General features: G+C 39.1%; 1 protein-coding gene across 4 annotated transcripts in view; it reads right to left on the bottom strand.

Annotated features, from left to right (window-relative positions):
* The window catches only part of PCSK5 (proprotein convertase subtilisin/kexin type 5), a 265,188-nt gene that overhangs the window by 84,017 nt on the left and 157,183 nt on the right, over positions 1 to 23,988 (bottom strand). For all 4 annotated transcript variants that reach the window (XM_042826954.1, XM_042826951.1, XM_042826953.1 and 1 more), the window contains exons 11-13: positions 17,203 to 17,320; positions 15,942 to 16,130; positions 4,936 to 5,072 (exon numbers count right to left, since the gene is read on the bottom strand). In XM_042826954.1, the coding sequence (XP_042682888.1) occupies positions 4,936 to 5,072; positions 15,942 to 16,130; positions 17,203 to 17,320 (444 nt within the window). The remainder of the gene's footprint in view (positions 1 to 4,935; positions 5,073 to 15,941; positions 16,131 to 17,202; positions 17,321 to 23,988) is intronic.

Below are 23,988 nucleotides of genomic sequence, written 5' to 3'. Positions count from 1 at the left end.
ATTTTTTAAAACTCTGTGCTTACAGTTAACCACTTGAATAGATAATGCTAACCACCTTGGAGACCTCATTAACTTTAATAAGAAGTTGTTTGCTGTTGAACAATCTTGACAATAACAATGACTATGTTGGTCTTCAGAATAGGCTGCTGCACACTACATTACGTACCAGGTTTCGCAAAAAAAATGAGTTGAGATTGCTAGTTTAGCATTTGGAAAAAAATCAGGATATGCAGACAACGGAGAAAAGCAACAAGAGAGCTTGATTTGGTGGCCAGACAGGCAAAAAGACTTTTTAAAAAGCAGAGATTGCCTCTCTGTCCATCTGCTGCACTTAACAGAACACAATTCAGCTAATGAAGAGCAGAACTAAAAAACTAAAATTCTCATTCAGTTCCATCTGTTTCAACTGCAGTTGTGTGAAGCTGATCTATGTTTCAGATAGAAAATCAGCACTTTCATTTTGTCATAATACTGAAATGAGAAGGTTTACTTATGTACAAAGAAAACCGTAAAAACCCAGCTGAGTTTGGCCTATTATCCATTTGGAATAGTAAGGAGACTGGACAAAACTGTGTTCTCACATTAGAATTCCTCCTGTGCCCTAGCTTTTTCCAAGTCACAGTGGAAACAGACACACTGAGTTTGCAAGTGGCAGGAGAGCCTGGATGAGCTGCCCTCCCAGCATAACTGCCTCCTCTGAGAGAGACATGTTTACCTTGAGCAGGTGAACTGCACACAGCCTTCTGACCAATGTGAACAATTCAACAAAACAAAAGAAAATGTATTCCATCTTCCTATCTAGTTGCAGAAGTAATGATTTCTTGGACAAAGCTGAATTGACACAATATTACTTAATCTTCCATATTTTAAAGCATGGAGATTTTAAGAATTTCACATTTTAATCACTGTTTCTTTACTTATATAGACAAAGATATATTTTTATGGCTTCAAGTTAGCATCTATTTCTCAGAATTCAGAATGCGTTTTTAGCAAATAAAATAAAAATAATCCTGTCTGCCTTTTGAGTATACATAGCTGAAATGTAAAGTATCTTGTAGTTCACTGAATTATAATTTAATTCTACTGCTAATGTCATTGTTTTCCTAAATACGTTATTTTATAGCAGAATTCTAGTAATTAATTTTAAGCTATCAGAAAGCAGCAATGAACTAGATTTGTCACTTCCAAAGTAATATGATTACATTCTGACTTGCTGTTCAGAGTAAGCGTTAGTATGAAGTAAGAGACAAATTCCAATATATCAGTTGTATATACCTCTCTTACCTTTGTTTTATTCATATCTTTACTTGTTTAAGTGATATTTTCCCTTTGATTGTTTTTACTAAAGGCTTTCTACTTACTTTGTTGTGAAGCTCTGAAGGAAAGACTATGATCAGTATACATGCAGAAACTGCTACTTTTGTCTGCAGACAAAGTATGTATTTCAAAATGGCTTTTAAGGCTGAAATATCTGGTAGGCCCATGGGAACTATATATTCATCTCTCAAAACCAGCAAACAAAAGTAAGCATTTACTCCTGCAAGTCTCTTTGAAAACTCCTACCTCAATCTCCATGTTTTCCAAAACAGTTATACTGAAGTTGGTGAATGAAGCTGAACAGCACAAGGGACATTAAAAGCAGAAGAAGAGTGTTTCAAAATGTCAAAAAATGTCAAATTCTTTGTAAGAGTAGTTTGTAAGCAGACAACTGTGAGATCTCAGCATTTTGCCTACACGCTGGAGCATGATGCAACCTACCAGTGCAGCAAGCCATGAGGCTTTTTCTGCTGTATAGTGAGATTTTCGATTTATATAAACACTGATAAATGCTACTCTTTTTCTTATGAGTAGGATATCAAATACAAAGCAAAGAAAAGCAACATGGAAATAAATACTTGGGTTCTGTCTCAGCTATGAGAGAAACTGGAAATTTCACTCTGGGTTGTTCAAGCTTATGTGGAAGAACTGTCTGAAAAAACTGTAATCAACAACCAGGAAAACAAATGCCTGCATTGGAAATACCATAACTTCTTTCCAATGTGTCACTTGCAGTTTCCATTTTTTATCTTTATTCTTGAAAATTGAATCTAGTAATATTAGCTTTTCCTTAAAGCACTGACTCTATTATCTTGTCAGAAGTAACAGTAGTCCAATCTGGTATGATCTAATTCTAAATGGCCAAAGACCATATTTACGCTTTGAGGCAACAGATCTGAAGGCTAAAAAGCAGCCATTTACCCTTTAGAAAGTGAAATTCTTCTTGGAAATCAGACTAAAGTTCAGAATAAGAGACAACCATATCTTAAATAGCAAATAACAGCAACATAAAAATGAAGAGCGTATCAATAAATTAAATTAAGAATAATGCTTTTTATCAAGCAGAGGAGGCAGAAAATTGGCAAGGTTGAGCTGTTGGTTAAACTGAAAATAAGAAGGAAATGCACAGGCAATGAAAGCAGGGATGTGCGGCCTGGGAAGAATACATGCATGCCATCTGGATGTGCAGAGATGGGATCAGGAAAGCCAAAGCACAAACGGAACTGAACTTTATGAGAGATGTAAAAAACAACAAGAAGTGATTGTTCAAACACATTAGTCAAAAGAGACAAGCCAAAGCGAGTGCACTCCCTCTGAAAAATATGAAGGGAAAAAATGGCAAAAATGAACATCAACAAGGCTGAAGTACTCAGCAAGTTCTTTGCCTCAGTACTCAGTGCCTGTCAGACATCTCTCATGTCCCTGAACATCTAAGCAAGGTTTGGGGGACCAAAATTCCTCCTATTGTAAGAGAAGAGCAACCTCTTGAAACTGAACACATAGCAGACTATGGCCCTCATAGGACATGGCATCCCGGAGGGAACTAGCTGATGTTGTTGCCAAACCACTCTCTGTTGTATTCAACAAGTTCTCAGTGGCTGGAAAAAGGGAAACCACTCCCATTTTTAAGAAGGAAATCCAAAGGAAGATCAGGGAAGCTACAGGCCAGCAGCCTCACCTCTCTGCCTGGGAGATCATGGAACAGTTCCTTTTGGAAGACAGGTTCAGATACATGCAAGATGAAGAAGCAATATGAGTGAGGCTTCACCAAAGGCAGATCATACCTGGCCAATCTGGTGGCCTTCTATGATGGAGCGATGGTTTCAGTGGACAAAGGAAGGACAACTGATGTCATCTACCTGGACTTCTGCAAGGCCTTTGATAAGGTCCTATATCACATTCTTATTTCTAAATTGGAAAAAATATGGTTTCTAAGCTTAGATTATTCAGGGGATAAGGAATTGGTTGTAATGTCACAACCAGAGGTCTGTAGTTGATGGTTTTATGCCCAGGTGGAAGCTAGTGATGAATGGTATACTTCAGAGAGAAGAGCTCATTGAGAGCAGCACGGTGAAGAAGAATTTAGGGGTTCTGGTGGATGAAAAGCTTGATGTAAGCCATCTGTGTGAACTTGCAGCCTAGAAAGCCAAATCTAACATGGGTGCTTCAAAAAGAAGGGTGGTCAGCCAGGCAAGGGAGAAGACTGGCTTCTTCTGTTCTGCCCTTCTGTAGCCCCACCTCCAGTACTGTGCTCAGATGGAGGGTCTCCACATCCAAGAAAGATGTGAAGCTGTTAGAGCAGGTCCACAGGAGGCCAAAAAGATGATCAATGGGCAGGAGTATCTCTCCTGTGGTACTCCCTGCAGAGTGTACCTATTCAAGCCATGGGCTGCCTGCTTCTCCAAGAGAATATAGTGTCAAAAGACACCATGTCAAAAGATTTGCTGAAGTCTAGGTAGACTACATCAGCAGCCTTTCCCTCATCCACCAGGCAGGTTACTTGATCGTAGGAGATCAGGTTCATCAAGCAGGACCTGACTTTTGTGAACGTGTCATCTCACATGTCATGTGATCTCCCTCAAGATTATCTGTTCCATAACCTTTCCTGGCACAGAGGTCATGCTCATGGGCCTGCAGTTCCCTGGATCTTCCTTATGACCCTTCCTGTTGATGGCAATCACACTGGCAAGCCTCCAATCTTCTGAGACCTCTCCAGCAATCACCTCCACCAGTTCCCTCAACACCCTTGGGTGGATTCCATCTGGCCCCATGCACTTGTGACAGTGGAGTAGTGGTGTAGGTGGAGTAGTAAGTCTCTGTCTCTACCTGCATCATGGGGTGTTTATTCTGCTCCCCATCTGAGACTTACAGGTCTGACTTTTAAAGACAGATGTAAAGAAGGCTTTGAGAACCTCTGCCCTTTCCTTATCCTTAGTAGTCATTTCCCTGCATCTAGTAAAGGATTGATATTCTCCTTAGCTCTCCTCTTGCTGTTAATATATTTGTAAAAACATTTTTTGTTCTCTTTTACTCCAGTGGCCAAGCTGAGTTCAAATTGGGCTTTTGCCTTTCTAATTTTCTCCCTGCGTATCCTAACAATTTCTTTGTACTCTCTCCAAGCTGCTCGTTCTTTGATCCACAAAAGGTAGATTCTCTTTCTCCCGGAGCCTCAGGAGAAGCTTCCTGTTTACCTACGCTGGTCTTCTTCCCCCTGGTTCATCTTAAGGCACAGGGGGATAGCCTGCTCCTATGCCTTTAAGACTTCCTTCTTAAGGACAGGTCAGCCTTCCTGGACCCCTTTACCCTTTAAGACTGAATCCCAAGGGACCCTCCTTACCAGTGTTCAGAATAGTTCCAAGTCTGCCCTCCTGAAGACCTAGATAGTGGTTGGCAACCATTGCCATGGCAAGAGGCTGCAACTGGATGATCTTTATGGTCCCTCTTAACCCAATCCATTATATGAATCTATGATTCTCTTCAAAGTCCTGCCTTCACGCTCATCTTCACACTATTAGATATTGCAGGCATATATAAATGATGGAAAACAGTCAAGGCGTTATTAACAACTGCAAACATCCTTCTAAATTCATTGAGCCCCCAAAAAGGTCAGATTCATACCTGGAGTCTTGAAATTTCTCAGCTGAGATGGCGTGTCACAGATTTCCAAGATCCAATCACCTGCTGCTTTTTCACTCCAGCAGTGAGTAGTCATAAACTCCCAGTTTTTGAATCCTTCCATGGAATGATCAAATAGCCTGCAATAGATCACGACATTATATTAAGTGAACTATAATATTCGAGGAGTCCAACTATGCAGACTACTGAATGACATGCTAGTAAGCCAGATAATTCATCTGTGCCTATACATAATGTTATTCAAGATGGTCTTCCCACATATCTTTGAAGTACATTCATGAGTTTCCTTACTTTTTTGGTGGAGGATCTTTACGTGTAATCATTTATCATGACATGAAAGAATGGAAAGAGATTTCACTACAAAAAAAATCATTACTTCAGTTTAATATGATCCTTGTCTCCTGGGAAAAGTGCATAACATACAGCATGAGGTGAAAACAAACTTGTACACTGGAAAATTTCTGTAACACTCATTTTTCACTTTGGATTGGAATACATAAAAGGGAATTAAAAAAATAAAAATGACGGAGTGAACAAGACAGTATTACAGATCAATATATGCAACTCCTTATAGAAAATCAAATGTAACAGAAACATTGGTCTCCAATCTTAAATGATCAAATTATCACTCTATACTTGACAGGCTACATGAGAGCTGCTCTGAAAGTAATACCTCCTATCCTGTTATGCTGACCCAGCACACCAGTGGCTGATGTTGGTCGCATTGCAGCAGAGGTTGAACCTTCCTAACAATATTCTATTACATTTTGTTCCTGTGAGACAGATGGCAGTAGAGGGGCAGTATAATAGAATGGTGTTTGACATGGAAGTGCAGGTGAAGCAAACTTGTATCACTGAATTTCTCCATGCGGAAAAGATTGCACCCACTGACATTCATTAACACTTCCTAGTCATTTATGGAGATCAAACAGTGGATGTCAGCACAGTGAGGCAGGGGATGGTGCATTATAGCAGTGATGATGGTGACAGTAGGTCGCCTTCAGTGGTGCAGATTTTTAGAATAGCAATGTGCAGGCTCTTGTTTGCAAAAATGCACAGCTAACTGTGATGGCTATGTTGAAAAATAGTCTTCAGTAGCTGAGAATTTCCTCTATCAAACATTATTGTTTTCTTTGTATCTGTTGTAATTTCCAAGGAGATAAAATGAGGGCATTACTTTTGGAATGACCTAAGTAGTTTGAGTAAAAATGGAAAGACTAATGTCATCTGATGGTTTTTTCTAACTAACATTGCTGTAATTACTGAGATCTTGGGTGAAGAGTTTGAAACTCAGACCTGGATTATAACAGATTCTTGTACAGTGGCCCACTTCAGAATCTGCAAAATGGTGCTAATCTGATGAGGGAAGGAGAGAGTGGATTGGCCGTATTTTGTTACCTAAAACTGGAATTAATAAAAGTATGGAAAGTCACAAGAGAATGTGGACTTCTATTCAGTGCTCAAAGTGTTTTGTCTGGTATTCCAAAGATTTGGATGGAAGGTAAGATCTAATGGCAGCTCAGCACTGAAAAAAATAAATATACATATATGTGCATATATGTATTTATGTATTTTTCATTATTTTACCTTGGTTCTTACTGTGAAAGTCTTACTGTTGAAAGCAATGTTTAAACATTTCTGATAAAAAATGCTCCCTACAGTAGAAATCCCAGTCAATTGAAAACCTCCTTTCAATGGAAATGAAGAAAAATCCAGAATCATAAAATCACAGAATCACCAAGGTTGGTAAAGAGCTCCAAGATCATCTAGTCCAACTAGACACCTATCAGCAATATTTCCCTACTAAAGAGTAAAGATGTAAACGTGTACAAAAGTACACAATATTTTACAATAACTTGATTCCTTACTGTTCATTTCTAAGTACATCTCAACCTCTAGTCTCAGAAGACTGTGCAAGTGAACAAGCAAACAATGGGAAAGGAAACTAGTTTAAAAGCACTGTATATGTCAGTTTCTTGTAAAAACACTCAATCTGGATGTCAACAAATTTTGATATCTCTTGCTGAAAACCGATCAAAGGAATGGGGCCAGATTTGCTGTGGGCCTACAGACACAGTCCTCACTTGAATATCCCTTGTTGGAACTGTATGCACGGAGCACCTTATATACACACTCAGTACACATCTGATTTTCACTTTCATGTATACAACCCTTTTCCAGTTTAAATGAATGCTTACTCCTTAAATTGAAATAGATATATATCTTTAAAACTGGACTTCATTTTCACTGATAAATGGTTGAAATTTTCTTCTCACAATCCAGTATAAACATATATAAATATATAAACATATATACATTCTGCCATCAGAAATTAGCCTGTTCCATGTCACTGTTAATTCAGTTGTTTGAATACAGCAAATTTCACAAACATATGGCACACGTCATTTACTGAAAGGGTAGAAATTATTATTCAGTCACTACCCAGTGTTTGCATGTGGCTGTGTTTAAATCAAATCATTATGTAGGTTATTTCCAACAGTTAGTCAAATTGTCATATGGCATTTCGCTGACAGCTGATATACTAATTGCTGAATATGCTAACAATCAGTCAAAGCAGCAATATTCTTCCTTGACAATATGACAGCTAAATTACGTAGTATATTATATCAATACTGTACAATTATATTGTAGGCTCTATGAGAGCTGCTCTAAAAGTAATGCTTCCTATTTTATTATATTGACCTACAGCTCCAGAGGCAGATGTTGGTAGTATGGCAGTAGAAGCTGAATTCCTCCATGCAGAAGTGACATTCATTGACACATGCTGAACATTTATGGAGATCAAACAGTGAATGTGTGCACAATAAGGCAATGAGTGGTGTTTTACAGCAGTGGTTTATTATGCAAGATTTAAAATATCATATTTTAATGTATGAGTTTTGCTTCTGGAAATGAGTTAAAAAGCTACAGACATAAAAAAAAAACAAGTTAAAATTAGTAGCAAGATAGGAGTCTAAGGCTATCTGCAAGTTACATCAACTCAAAGGTCCAAGTATTTTTGTGTTGCTCTGTTTACGCATGAAACTCTCAGAAAAAACATAGTAAAATTTCCCCTTCAGAGAAGTTAACGAAAGGATGAAATCACTGAAGTACTTACAGAACTGTCAGGTGCATTTTTTTGGATTAAAAAAAGAAAACGTATCAGACAGCTTATTTTAAGGAGTCTGAAGTCTGGAGCCAGTCCAGATTGTTAACTGATTTTGTTATTTGTCAGACTGATGCCTAGTCAAAACTCATAGCAAGGAAATACACATAGTTGATCGTGAACAAGTGAATTATTAATATGCGGCATGATTAATTATTGTTTTAGTTAACAAGATACTTGAAACAATCCAGTGACTGCAACACTTACACTTATGTATGCAACACACTTATAAGTACGAAACTGAGAGACAGCATTTGATTCTTCATAACTTACTGACAAAGAATCATAGAATCACTCAGGTTGGAAAAGACTTAAAGAACATTGAGTCTAACCATAACCTAATCATACCACCGTAGCTCTAATAAAGCTCTGCTAAATCACGTCCCTGAGTACCACATCCAAACAGGTTTAAACACATTCAGGGATGGTGACTCAAGCTCCTCCATGGGGAGCCTATTCTGGTGCTTAACAACCCTTTCAACTGGCCAACTGGCCTCACCAGTATTGAGTACAAGGGTAGGATTACTTCCTTAGTCCTGCTCACCACACCGTTCCTGAAGCCAGGCTGCCATTGGCCTTCTTGGCCACCTGGGCACACTGCTGGCTCATATTCAGCTGACTGCCCATCAGTACACCAAGGTCCCTTTCCGTCAGGCAGCTTTCCAGTCACTCCTCCCCAAGCCTGTTGGGTTGCCTGTTGTTGTTGTGACCAAAATGCAGGACCTGACACTTGGCCCTATTGAAACTCATACAGTTAACCTTGGCGCATCGATCCAGTCTATCCAGGCACCTCTGCAGTGCCCTCCTCCCCTCTGGCAGATCAACACTCCCTCCCAACTTGGTGTTGCCTGCAAACTTACTGCACTCAATCCCCTCATCAAGATCATTAATAAAGATGCTAAATAGAAGCGGCTCCAGTACTGAGCCCTGGGGGACACCTCTCATGACCAGCTGCCAACTGGATTTAGCTCCACTGACCACAACTCTTTGGGCCCAGACATCCAGCCAGTGTTTCACCCAGTGGAGCGTGTGCCCATCCAAACCCATCGTCTTCTAGACAGTGTTGTGGGGGACAGTGTCAAAAGCTTTACTGAAGTCCAGGTAGATCACATCAGCTGTCTTACCTTCATCCACTAAGTGGGTCACCTTGTCATAGAATGAAATCAGGTTTGTCAGACACAATCACAACAGTACACCAGAACTGCCCTGGTGACCTTTCTTGGTAAAGCAGTTCAAGCTAAAGAGGATGTGCTTTTATGACCATCTATATTCAGAGAAATTAATTTTGGGCTGCTGATACGGTGAATAGCATTGCATTTAAAGATAATGGCTTTTATCAGAAATAATTTAATATACTCTGTACGCACCATATGTAGGTCTGTATGAGAACATAAAGTTTACAGGGCGTAGAGTAAATTACTTGTTTCCTTAAAATAAATTAAAAGTCTTGGCTTCTTTCACTACCATCCACTCAGCCTAGAAATTACATTGCCTTTCTGCTTAAGAAAGTAACTTCAAACAGAAATATTCATTTGTAAGCCAATTTTCACACGAGTGACAATTAGTCGCTTTAAAGAGACTCCAAAATTGAGAACATGAAAGTCTCTGAGCTAAATCTACAAGAGTTAAAAAAAAAAAAAGTTTAAATTATTATCAGAAAATTTCCAAGATACAAAATGCACAAAAAGTAGATTTTGTTTTAATTAGTGAAGCAAATTGGTTTTGTGTGAGAAAAGGCAGTTAGGGTGGGGATCTATTTGGTGATACCACAATCCTTCATCACAACAGTAAGAGGTAAACACATAAAAGTCTGTTTTTAATATCCAGGTCTATTTCTCATCCCAGAAACTGCAGGTGCATCCGACTGATGTGACTGACAGCCATGCTGTATACATTCAGTTGATGACATTGAGAGCCAGGAAACATACATCCTGCACAAGCTGGTGGCTGGGTCTGCAAGCAGTGCAGTAGCTGGCAAAATAAGGCTATTTTCTCCTCTGTTACAGCAGTCTGTATTTATGATGGGCTCCAGCCTACTAAATTGGCAGCCTGACAGGCAAGCTGTCCTTGCCTACTGGTCTAATTGGCCACAAGACTTAAAGTGAACTTATATCTTGAAAAGAGTACAGAGTTGTGCAATTTCAAATGCTTTGGTCAACTATTCTCTTCAAAATGGCTCTTCTACGCTGGGTTCAACCACCTGTCCCCCTGGGAGTTCTAGCCCCTAAAGAGCCACAGACAGCCCAAACTGATTTAAACAGATTAACTCTCAGTAGGGCAATACTGCCCTCCTGCACTTAAGTACTCAGAAAAAAAGAAATGATTGGAGGGCGCACAGGCATTTAAGAAACTTTCTCACATATTTATGTCAGGGAAGATCACTTAAAACCTCTGGATGTGAGATCTAACTAGGATTTATTTAAAGAGTATGTTTCCCCTTATATTTATACTCCATATTTGTTATTGTAGTTAAATTTATGGAGCAATGAAGAAATCTTTTGAGCTGTCATGAAAAATTTGTTTAGAGAAGAGCAGCATGAACAACAGGGTACAGTACCTGCCAGTCTGAGGTAGTGGAGAATACAGCAAATATCATCTTTAACTGTGGAGAACAAGTCCCCCAGGACTATACATATCAGCACAAAACTTTCTGTCATGACTAAAATATCTATCAGGCTGCTGAATTCCATGTGCTGCACTGCTCAGCCAGCTGTGTGGCTGATTCTATGGATGACTTGTAAAAGAATCTGTGTGCTCTTCAAATCACACATATATCTTCAGAAACTTCACCCTAAACAGATTTTCATATCCTGATTGGTCAAGTATGTTTGAAAAGTGATAACTGACTAGGCTCAGACTGGCTGTCTGTCATATAATTCAATTCATTCAAAGTGAAACATGATGCTGATATGGTAAGATTGAGGTGAGCCAAATCTACATACAGCTAGGAAAAGATTCATTCATTCTCACCATAGTTGTTGGTGCAAATGTATGTAGGTTGCTCTGAAACTAATGCCTCCAATTTATTTCCTTGGAAACTACCACAGATCCAAAGAGAACAAAACCACTATTTCATAGAGCAAATTCTCAGCTATAAACCATTGCATTTTTCAACACACTCACTACTATTAGCTACATATCTCACCAGCACTGAAGAAGAGGCTGCATGCCACACTTCTAAAAATTGGCACCAGCAGGTGACCCAACTGTTGCTGTCATCACTGCTGAAACACACCACCCACCATCTCACTGTGCTCACATTCACTGTTTAGTCTCCATAAATGTTCAGCAAGTGTCGAGAAATGTCAATAGGTACAATTTTTTCTGCATGGAGGATTTCAGTTCCACCTATACCTTTCCCTCATACTCACTTCTATGTCAGGCACCATTTTGTCACAGAATCATAGAATCAAATAATCATTTTAGTTGGAAGAGACTTTAGTTGGAAGGTCATTTAGTCCAACTCTTCTGCAGTAAACAAGAACATCTGCAGGTAGATCAGATTGCTCAGAGCCCCATCCAGCCTGAACTTGAATGTGTTCAGGAAATCCACCACATCTCTGGGCTACCTGTTCTGCACCTTGCACCCTCATTGTGAAAAAGCACTTCTTCTTAATATCCAGTCTAAATCTATATCCCCTCTTTTAGTTTGAAAGCATTTTCCCTTGTCTTATCACAGCAGACTCTGCTGAAGAGTCTGTCCCTTTCTTTCTTACAGCTCCTCTTTAGATACTGAAAGGCTGCTATTATGTGTCCCCAGAGCCTTCTCTTCTCCAGGCTGAACCTGGAGCCCCAGCTCTCTCAGCCTATCCTCACAGCAGACAAGTGCCATCCCTCAGATCATTTTGTGGCCCTCTTCAGGACACACTCTATCAGGTCCACGTCTCTCCTGTACTGAGGACTCCACGTCTGGACACAGTACCCTAGGTGAGGTAAGTAGAGTAAAGGGGCAGGATCACCTCCCTCACTTCTTTAGATGAAGACCAGGGTACGGTTGGCTTTCAAGGCTACAAGAGTACACTGTTGGCTCATGCTCAGCTTGCCATGCACCAGTACCCCTAAGTTCTTTTCAGCAGGCTTGTACTCTATCCTTACATCCCCTGTTTGTACTGATAGCAGCATCTGCCCTTTGGGTGTGTTGGCTACACCACATGTAAATCCTAGGCATTCTTCCTCTTGTCTGTCTTATACTTCTTTTTTTAGTTTGTTTTGTTTTGTTTTGTTTAATACAACACTAAAACGTTTAGCTGCATCCTAAACATGTGCTTACCCATTTGTCTTCACTTCCAGTTCTACTACGGAAAATAAATTTGAAATTTTAATTATAGATTCTAATTTTCTACTGAAACTGAAATAGAAATATTGAATACTATAATCCCATACATGCCTATGGTGCAGATCCCTCTGATTAATGATTTGCTCCTCTCACTTATGAAAGAAAGGCACGTGTCATTCTAAATCTCAGATATATGGCACTTCATTCTTCCACATCTATCTTTGAGCATGTTCCAGGATGGATTTTAAAGTTTCATGGAAGATGGTGTCATTTACATGCATTCATTTACTCTTTTGCATATAAATACCATCAGCCTTTGCTGCAGAAGTGGGCAGATCAACAGTAACAAAAAAAACCTTTACCTTTGAAATTTATTTATTCATGTCGGGTCTCTACTGGTCTCTATTACTCTCAGAACTCTTTGCCTGATCTAATGCTAATGATGACAGAGTATAACAAAAGTAGTACTTGGATAATTTTCAGATGCATGGACATTACAATTGCAGGGTTTCAAAGAAAGGCTGTGAATGTCTAACCAAAACTAAACTAAAAGACATAGGCAATATTAATGAAATAAAATAGACCACATAAGAATTGCAACAAACAGTTTTCTTAGAACTGCTTCATCCTGTAGATATAGTATACTGTTAATGTCAGTGCCATATAAGCATAGGAAGCTAGTGGCCTGGAAACTTGCCACCACGTGGCTAAAAATTTCAGTTACGCAGTTTGAATGGCAGCAGCTGCTTTAAATTTAAAGGGCAAGAATTAAACAAACCGTGACTTCAGTAGGAGACAAACGAGCCCCAAGTTTGCTTCTTCTATCCTTTTTCTATTCAGCTTTTCCTGCATGGCTCCCTGTACTGAGTTTCTGTTCTTACAGATCTTAATGTGTCTCAAAACCACTCAGAAAATGATGCTGCCAAATCCAATGGCCAATTGTTTTCAGAAAGGGGATATTGTTCCCCTTTGGACATAACTGTAGCCTCATCCTCACTGCAGCCAGCACTTTCCAAGCCTGTATTTTGCTCTGTTGCAGTACATCCAATGTAATCATGTTTAGTACTTTCCAAACAACAAAGCAGATGTTCCCTGTAATGCAGTTTTTGAAGAATGCACAAGAGGCTCAAGCCAGTGACAGTGTAATCCACCAAATGCCTGCAGAGGAATCCACATTGCCTCTGACTAACAAGTTTTCTTACTGAAGTCATTTTAGGGGATGCCAACATTAAGGATAAAATATGCAGAAAAAAAGGCCAGATACTGCCTTGAGGGACCTGTTTGTCAATGCACCAGAAAATACTCAATGACTTCTCCCAGAATTGGTGGAGAAGAAGTGCACATGTGTAAAATATACCTTTTGCACTTTAAGACATTTTACCAGCAAACTGTTTCAAATTAAACTCAGATGAGTAATGGTAAAGCAATGAGGTTTTCCTTGGGTTCAGTAAAAACAGCTGGTATTGCTGCTATTAATCATGTATGTGTGCATTAAAAGCTCTTGTGTGTCTGAGAAAAGCGTCTCGGTCAGGTAGTAGCCATGTACAGCAGCCTCTGGGACCTCTGCCTATAGAAAAAAAAACCACACCAGACTGCTTTCTGCCATTGTATCCCTGCATGTTACTTCTATTAGAGTACCTTTATCCTGATGGCGTCATGATTAATACTTTAACAGTTAAATGCCCCCAAAGTAAATACATTCTTATATTCATGAATAACAGAACTTCATGATGCATAGATGTTCACCCAGCAGCACTCAGTATGCTATCTACAAGACCAGTAAGCTATAAGAGTTCTTGCAGCAGCTCCAAATAAAGCAAACCTTAAAACATCATTCTGAAAAGTACTGTGTGCATATCCACCACTTTACGATAAGAAAGGGCTTGTGAGGACTCTAGGAATTTCAGACCCAGAGTTTGCAAAATACATTTATTCCTTAATACTAATAACCTGGAGCTGTGAGTTTGTTTCAACCAGATGTGACTGACAAGTCAGCATAGCGTACATGGGAAAGTCATGAAACCTACATGGGAAAGTCATTTCTGATGTGACTGTACAAGTATTTGCTCTCTCATTAATAATTTATTTTTGCAAAAAGGAAAACATTAAAATGCCTTTCACATTTATTTTCTGCTTAGCCTTCTCATAGTGTATTTTAAGAAAAAGCTGAAAATCACTGTTTTTTTTAACTTCTGTATTCTCTCCCTACCATGTGTACAAAAAATCATGTTCTAAGGTATATGAGTTACAAAGAGGCTGCATGAATTAAACTTTGTACCTCTCCCACATATCAGTCATCACCAGAGGTGAACTGTAAATACTAGAATTTATAGTCTTTATCTCCCACTTGCTGTGAGTCAACTGCTTGGAGCCAAACGTTAGCTGTGTTACAACCACTGGGTTTACACAACGTTGTTTTGTTTATATAGCTAGGTGGAGGAGTTTCAGACTTTCTCATTTTGAAGCATGGAAGAATGGCTGCATGAAAATGGAATAGAAAAGTGTAATTTTTTTCACAGAGAACACAAAAGGCTGATTCACAACTGCTCAGAGTGGTTAGCCTTGCCAGAACCAGCAAAGGGCAAGTTCTTCATTCAGTGTAGCACAGTGAAGACACACAGATGTGCATACCCATGTGTTTTATCAGCAAGGAACTGATGGCACCCACGATGACACACAGGAGATATTCTAGAGGGCCTCAAAATTCCAGTACTACTTGCTCTCCATTTGATGCATGAATGTCTCTACATTGAAGAATATTTTTATTACATCTTCTCTTTTAGATTAAGCTCTAATTAATATGTGGGTTTACATCTCAATTTACATCTCAATCAGAACCAAATACTTTTGAGCTCTGTCTCCAAAACAACTCCTTCCTTGCAAGAGGAAAGATATGTCCTTCTGCCTATCACTGAAGGCCAGGAAGGCATGCAATTCCTCATGTCTTAATAGCCACTGTATTAGCAAAACCGGGTGGGATTATTTAGATGTGGAGCAGTCTGGAAAGCAAGCAAGTCTACATTCATTAATAATCCCGAAGAGTAGGACGCAAATTGCTAACACCGTAAGTCATAATCACGTTCATAAAGCTTAAAGACAGTGGTAGTAGAGAATTACTATTCTGTCTGATTTTTATTGCTAGTGAAGAAAGGATAATAATATAGGAGATAGATGAAAAATAAATGCAAATAGTATCTAGAAACACATTTTCTTTCAGCTTGTTTCCTTCTGTAACACTGAGCCTGTTACTTTTCACTTCAAATTTTCCACCCAGCTAATAATTGCTGAACTACACAAGACTATTAAAATCAACTAACTTCTGTTTTAAAGATGATTTACAGTCTACTATTCTACAGATAAAGTCTGAGTTTGACATCTCAGAATTCATTTCCACTTAATTTTCTCCATTTCTCTCCTAAAAAAATGATTAGCTTGTGTCTGTTAGCAAAGCTACTGGAATGACTTGACTGATCTTCTCTGATGCTGCAATCTTACTGCAGTTCCTGCAGGCTGACTGGACTGTGAAACTGCATTGTCATACTATACCTGTTGGCCAAGAGCTGTGATCTGGTTCCAGAAGGAGAGGTTAGGTAAATTGCCAGGTCTCCACGTCGAGGGTGAGTAATAGTGATGCGCACAACAACGTGCTCCAAGTAGATCACGTGGTGATTAGGATTATCAGAACAGCCTGTGGCTTTGTAAATTGAACGGACGACACTGTCAGGTCTTATTGTTCTACAATGTAAGCATATAAAACAACATCAGCACTTCTTCCCTATCCTGTAAAATAAGACAACCCAATCATTTCAGCTTAGTACCGAATGTCCTTAGTTTTAGCACTTTACTTCCTAGCTGAAACTATCACTACGGGGTAATTATTTTACTGCAGCTACTGGCAACTGCCATGCTTTCTGTGCTTTCAGGCTATACTGATACGACCACATGCTGAAAGAGAGCTGTGAATAACCTGTAATGGAATAAGTCTCTGGGACAGAGCATTTTTGCAGATTAGTGGCCAGCTAAGAATTGTTGGGATTGTCATGGGATCACAGCTGCTTGTTAAGCCCCAGGAAATGCCTGGCATAGACACAGTCTTTGCTTACGTAATAGCAAATATTACATGTTAACTGTAGCAAATATTGGGCAACCAGTATCTGAATCAGCTAGTTAAAACTGGCATGGCATCCTTGCAGACTATACCAGTTATGGGTCAAGTCTGTCAAACACACCTATCAAACAAAGTATCTTCAATGACCTTAATGCACTGGAAATGAACCACTAGACTGGATATAGCCACAGAATGCACATACTGAATTTTGCTCTTAAGCCTGGTTCTATACATACCCTATCCTAGAAAGCAGAGGGCAGTTTGGTCTTATCCTCTGAGACAGACTCTCCTGAGACTGTTTGAGAGATATACTATCAGGTAATTTATTAATGAGAAGAGTATCTTCCTGCCATACCTTGACTGATAAGTTTGTACTCATCTTACAAAAATGAATGCAGTATACTCAAGTGAACATTCTTCCCCTTACATATTCTTCTACTTCTGTAACAGCACTGATCACCATCAAATCTGGCTTGTTTTGTACCTTCAACCTCTGGGACATTCTTTAAATTAAGGCCTTTATCCAGTCATTAGAGGAAGCAACCTTTAGAGGCAAATGACTTGATATCTTAGAAGGTGACAGAGATCCCAAGTGTAGCTTTCAAAATGACAAATTAAACACAGTGCAAGGCAGGGTAAATTATACCCAACTTATTTCCACAAGTTTATGCCAGCAAGAGTTTTGGCAGCGGGTATTACTTGATTTGCCGATCCGTGTTCTCTACACACACATGCTGTGGAGGGACTGTTGTCCACTTTTCTGCCTCTATCACCATTGCTTCAGCATCCATCAGTCCAAATCCATAGAGGTGGCTCACTGCAAGACACAAACAGGGCAGTTGCAATTATAGCACAAAATCTTGATATTCATCATAGACTAATTCAAGAGGTTCCTAAGAGGAACTGCTTATTTTCCATTTTCACTGCTTTGACAAAAAGCTCAAAAATCTTTTTGCCAGGAACAATAATGACTATGTCTAATTTGTTGAATCTGTTCGTAACAAATGACCAACATGAATTATACTGCCTTACCATGACCAAAAGCCCAAACTACAGAATGCCAGTAATACAACTGGCTTAGACTACCCTTGGTCCAAGCGCCTTAATTTAGCCCAGGCCTCTTATACAATCTTATGTTAAAAGATGTAAAGAACCAGAGGAATGTTATTTCTGTTATTCAATGACCTAGCACATACGTGCACATACATATTGAAGGTAAATAGACGACAGATTTAGGAAGGAAAAGGCTGCATTTTATTCTGCAGAATGCTCTTAGCTTCCTCATTTTTAAGCAGTATGTGGATGCTATTCTACTCCTGTATGAAGTATGAACCCTGCTGTACAGCCAATCAGATCCAGCCTCTCCCTAAAGTTGCCTGCATGAAAGGGGTAAAAAGCATGACCTAAAGTCCAGTACTTTAAAGGTAATCTGGTTCTCATGTAAAGTCTGTGTCAGGAGGATTCCTTCTTCTGCCTCTTTTTTACATCTGCAGATAAAGGACAGTGAAGTTACTGCTGGAAAGAACTGTTAACATTGCTGCTGACCTCTGATACTAGCTACTGCATATGCTGCACACGCAGTGGTGTTGAGCAATAATGCCTGAAGGTTAGCGCTCTGTCAATGCTCATACCTGTATGCTACCTCAACTTTCGTGCTAGGGAGAGCCAACAATGATTCTACTGCAAGAAAGTCAATGCCTTTTATGCCTGAATACCTTCTACTAAAAGAAGTAGAAAGTCTTTAAAGCACCAGCTTTCTAGGATATGAAGGATTGAAATTTCAAATGTCCGGCATCCAGACAAGATATTTCCTGCAGACTTGCATCAACTCCTTACTTCTTGCTAATTTTAAGAATATTTAATTTTACATGACTGTTTCAAGTATTCTATTGGCTTACAAAGTCTGAGAAGTTACATTTACTGAATCAGTTGTGTGGTTGGTTTGTTTGTTTGTTTGTATTTATTGTTGTTGCTGGTACAATCAAAACAGAAGCTCAAAAATGTATGCTGATGAATTAGAAAGAGCTGCCAAACACGTTGATTTACTGTGACAAATCAGTGGTCTTAACAAAATCCTGAGAGGAGGTGGTGAAAGAAAAAAGCTATGAGAAGGAAGAGTTTAGATCACAAGTAGCACTGTATTAACACACCAGTTTTACTTGTTACCACAGGCAGAGCTACCAGAAAACCCCTTAGAAAAACATAAGCACTATTTTAATCGGTGATGTGACAAGGCATGGTGTAAGTATTTCCAACTGCACTTTGCAGAGGGTTTGTGAAAGCAGCCTCCATTCACTGCCAAACCAGAATTCAGATGAGTCTGTCCAAAAACACCCCAACCTTGTCAAAAAAGCAACAGTTCAAAGCATAAAAATAATCAGTGGTTAAGGATCCCATCTTCCAAATATGGCAGTATCTAATACTGTCTGGAACTGCCAGTCGAAGAGGGCTCCTCAATGGAAAATCCTGCAAAGCTGTGTAATGAACTGCGCTTTTTTTTTCACATCTTCTTTCCACTCAACCCCTCACTGAAATGCAAACAGAAAGGAAATCTTAATTTGGAGAGAACTAAACATAGTTTTTCTGCCAAATGAGGCAGGTACCATTTTCGGAAATGAAACACAAATACTAAAATATATGCAAATAATTAAACTCAGCCTTCATTCATTCTTCTGAATTCTCTTTAATATTTTTCACAAACAAACTGACAGGGAAGGGGATGTCCTATTTTTATTCTGGGTGGACACATCCCGAAAAACGGCAAAGAAGGAAGGCTTAAATGGAGAAACTTTGTACTGTGAATAGGGTTTTTGAGATGCCATTCTCCTTGTTCACAGAAATCATCTTGCCAAAACAGCATCTGCTGATCAAAGCATGCTTATCTACGAAGTCATTTATCTGTTTATACACTGTATCCATTGTTCTGCTATTCAAGTTTTAATTAATAATCACTGTCTTCTCAGAAGAACAGCAAAAGGAATAAGAATGTTAACTCATGGCCCGTAGACAGTTACTCCATATTAGCACCACAGTGCAGGATTAAATTTTAATGAACGGAAGCATCTTTTGAACTAACGTGTGGAAAATGCATTTTTAATTTCTGAAAGGAAACAACCTGACTGGGTAAGTGCTCAGGATGTCCAACTATAAAACAAAGTGTGTTCCACCATCTGTAGGTCTGAAAAGACAGATTTCTCCTCAACTCACCACTGCTTATTCAGAAATGTGGGCAGAGGAGTAGCCTATATTGGCAGGCAGCCTGCTTCTGACTGAAATTTAAAAGTGAAACTGAAATTTCTCATTCCTTACCCTCATATGCAAATTTAATAATACAAACAAAATCGTGAGAGTGAACCTTTTACCTTCTACATTTACCTTCTAGAGCATGAAATTGTTACCTGAATTACTTCCAAGATAATAGTCTTCATTTTTTTTCATTTCTTTCCATTTCATTTCATTTAGGATTGCCATGATTCTATGATTAAAATTTACCACCCAAAGTTACAGGGCAGTACATCATTCAATGCCATTCAGTGCTTGAACTCTCTTGCATGAGACCAGAGTTGGGAGTACAAAGTTCTGCACCAGCTGGCTTTTTTTTTCACAGTTGAAACAGAAGAACACTTTTTCCCTGAAAAGCTTTCCCATTCAAAACATCCTGACAGTCAGGGGTGCTTCTAAAGCCTTCCATAGAGGAAGATTCCAGACAGCTGACATTTGGCTGTCTGCGATGTTTGCACTTCAAAGCCCTTGATGCAATGGGTTGGTTAGCAGCTGCAGGTACCACGAGAGGCCCATCATTTTCAAAGACTAAATAACAGCAATTTTGAAACCATCACAGACTTAACAAAAACAGTAGATTCCTCATGTCTCAGAAAAAAAAAAAAAAGGAAAAACATTTTGTCTCCTACTGGCTTCAAACTGTATCCCTTCATCTGTGTGCGTGTGCTGGTACTGCCATGAACTCAGTATCAGGATGCTTCCTCCATTAAGACTGACCTGGATTGTCCATCCACACAGGGTCATAAATTTCTTCTGGGAAGCATCCAGAGCTCCCGTTTGTATGCAAATGGTACTGAGTTCACTTCTGTATTTGAAAAGTACTGATGACTGCAGAATGAGATAAGGTGACTGCAAAAGAAAAATGCTCCAGGACCTTAGACTTAAGCGCTCTACATTATCACTGCTGTGATTTAGTACTGGACTTGATTATTGCTTGAATCACTGAGGTGTTAGAAAGGGCACAGGGCTGCTCTGTACAAAAACATTTTCCTTTCAGAGATTATACAGGAACATAAAACTGGTGAGGAGTAAGCTGCTGGTTAAGAAACAATTCGTTGCTCTTGCTGAGGTGGAGGGCTGAGAACTGATCTGGTGCTTGAGGTGTCAGTGGGCAGAAATGTCACTGAATCCTCTCCCGACTCATGCAGCAATGTAAACTGACCCTATAAAATTTCTATTTTTGAAAAATCACAGACATACACAGATGTGGGGCAAGTTTCAGACAAAACTTGCCTCCTGAAACACAAAGTAAATATTGAGCTGTAGCTGATCTTTTACTCTTGTTATCACTGCAGAAAATGAAGTCCATTTATTTATCCCTGAAGCAGTTCCTCCATTAGTGCATCATGAAATCCAGGTCTGTTGGATAGGCTTCCCCAGCTTGTTCACAATCCCTTTGTTTTGGTCTGAATCTGCCATTGAAAATTCAATAACTTTCTTATTTATATACCAAGAAGATAGAAAGCTACCTCAAATCTAAAGGCAGAATTATATGTCCTGCCTGACTTGACTAAGAGAAAAAAGAATGGCTGGATCTGATAAATCAAAACTCAGCATCATGCAAGCTCCGGGAAACCTCGGCCAAGACACTGAAAATACAGTATTTCCTGTTCTTCAGTGCAGCTACACTGGATTTGTTAGGCTGCAGTTTTGTTGTCTGTCATCAACATATCTCCTCAGCTTACATGCTAAATCTCACTTGATATTTTGTTCATCTGATGAGAAACAACACAGAATGTTTTCTCACTGCTCTATTTTTGGCCTTCAATTTTCTACAGTGTGAAAGCAGCACTGGAAATATGAATATTTTTTACACAAATATAAAGTACTTAACCATTGTGAGAGAAATGTCAATGATTTCAGATTTTCAAATGAGGAATTTTCAAATGAGCTGCCCTAAACAAGATTTAGCTATTTGCCATGCATATTACTGTGATTTGTTCACTTACGCTACCTTAGGATCCTGCTTTCAAAACAAGATCAGAAAAGTAAGTGTCTCAAATGCTGTTTATACTTGCCCAGCGAGAACAGAAGTTTGATAGTTCACTGCAAATGTAACATATTTCAGTAAGTTTCTGCCACTTGCTTAGTTTATTAGAATGCTTCAAATTGCAAGCAGAAAAGATAATGTGAAGAAAGCAAAGGGACAAAAAAGGAAAAATGCAACAATTGCACACTGCTTAAATTACTATTACTATATTACTATTAAATTACTATTTTCACAATTACACTATGTTCATTTTGTTTTGTCTTAACTAAGATAGCATTGATCGTGTATGAGAATCCATCTTGTTTCAGCCATAACCACAGCTCAAAATTCCCTGTTTTGTGTCAATTTATGACCAGTAATGTATGATAATTGGACGTGATTTCTGAAACACGTAACAGCTTTACAAGCCAATAATGCAACTATGCGATAATATTCTTTTTTATTCTTGTGAACAAACTCCCACGTGCTCTTTTACATTAAGCACAAGAATTAGAATTTTCTATTTTGTATGGAAAGAAACCTCACAGACAAAACAAGTAACAAACTCAGTCCTCCCCTCCTATATGATTCCCTTAAATCCAGATATCCTTAAAGACTCAGCAGGGACAGAAGAAAATTGAGTTCTTAATCTCACCATCACACTAGAGGAGGATTTAAAGGACAGAAAGCTGCCCAATAAATTTGTCTTAAAAGTGGCTTCTACAAAGATGTACAATGAGAACTTGAGGGCCTCTGTATCCAGAAAGCTGATAGGAGAATATTTTTACTAAGCTTCCAGTTGTGTTTATGTCAGTTACTGAGGTACAGTATCTGTACAAATATTTTCTCCAACAATATACTAATTGTGGAATGTCTCAACAAAGGATTTGACAAAAGTAAAAACCAAAACAAAACAGAACAAAAAGCAGCCCTGTAGTTTGTACAGTTCTCCTGCCTAACTGAAGGCTCCTCGTCCTTAATGAAATAAAATACGGACTTCCCAGGAAGACCAGTGGGACAGCTAGTAGAAGCCACACCCCCAGCAGCAGTGTACCTTTGTTAATAGTTTCTGCATGCAAATCTGACACCAGCTGAGACACTACAAACATTTAATAAATGACTCTAGAACACACAACCATAAAACAATAAGGAATTAAATCCAAGATCAAATTTGCATTCACTTTCTGGCAGTATTTACCTGTTTCAGGAATTTAAATCATGTATGGTTATTATGGTTATTATGGTTATTATTATATGGCCACTGGCTGACAAACAGGACTAAGAGCAAAAGGGATTTTTGGAGCACCGCAATCAGGCCCTGTAAAGAATGACAGCAAGTACCACCCAAATGCTTTCTTCTCTCATGAGTGTTAGCAACTTCAAAGCAGAGGTCACTGCTCTTGGCATGCAGCCATCTCAAAGTCAGTGGTCAGCACTGAGCTCCCGCCTGTGCGTACTGAGCACGGCCATGCCAATTTCAGCAGAGTGAGCAGGAGGACTGATTTACCTCTTTGCCACCTAAGAAGCAGGGCTGTGACAGAAACTGAAAAACTGACTACTGCTGGATGGTGCGCTAAGACAGACAAGCTGCTACTTCTCCAAGGCAGGATCTGGCCATAAATCATAGAGCATCTACTAAAGACATTTCTTTATATTGCTTAAAATGAGCCAGCTTATGTGAATGGAATAAATGTAAGAATTATATGCATTTAGAAGGGGAAAAAAAGTTTGCCAAAATAAAGCTGGCTAACGAGCACCCACAGTCATTTAAGCAGTATTTTTTTTAACTCAGAGATAGACTTTTTTATGTTGTGTTTTTCTGAAAAGTGCCAAGATCCATTTGCAAAACATGGCAGCTTACGAGTTTTCTTTAAACAAAACAAGTTGGTTTGTGACTGCACTGTGGTAGAGTTTTTAAGAACATATATTCATTTCCTCTATTAGAGCAAATTTATCCTCAGAGGTACATTTAGGATTCCCCAGTAACTTAATAAAAACAGTCAGATGTCATTTCACCCCATGAAACAATAAAAACACCTTCTGGTGAGAGCCTCTGTGCTAGGCTGCCTCTCAGAATAGATGATGACAGATGAGGTAAAGGCACGGCAAGAGGAAATGCTGACAGACTGTTAGCAGCAGGCACAAAGACAGCATTTCTGTGCTGTCAGGTGCATCAAACACAAGTGCAGAACATCCTTCTCATTCTGTCTCTTGCAGAACTGTCAGTGCTCCAG

Source organism: Centrocercus urophasianus, unplaced genomic scaffold (assembly GCF_019232065.1).
Source record: "Centrocercus urophasianus isolate 14NV4802_14NV808 unplaced genomic scaffold, USGS_Curo_1.0 seq_27, whole genome shotgun sequence".
NCBI classification, from domain to species: Eukaryota; Metazoa; Chordata; class Aves; order Galliformes; family Phasianidae; genus Centrocercus; species Centrocercus urophasianus.
This window is presented reverse-complemented; position numbering and strand designations above follow the sequence as displayed.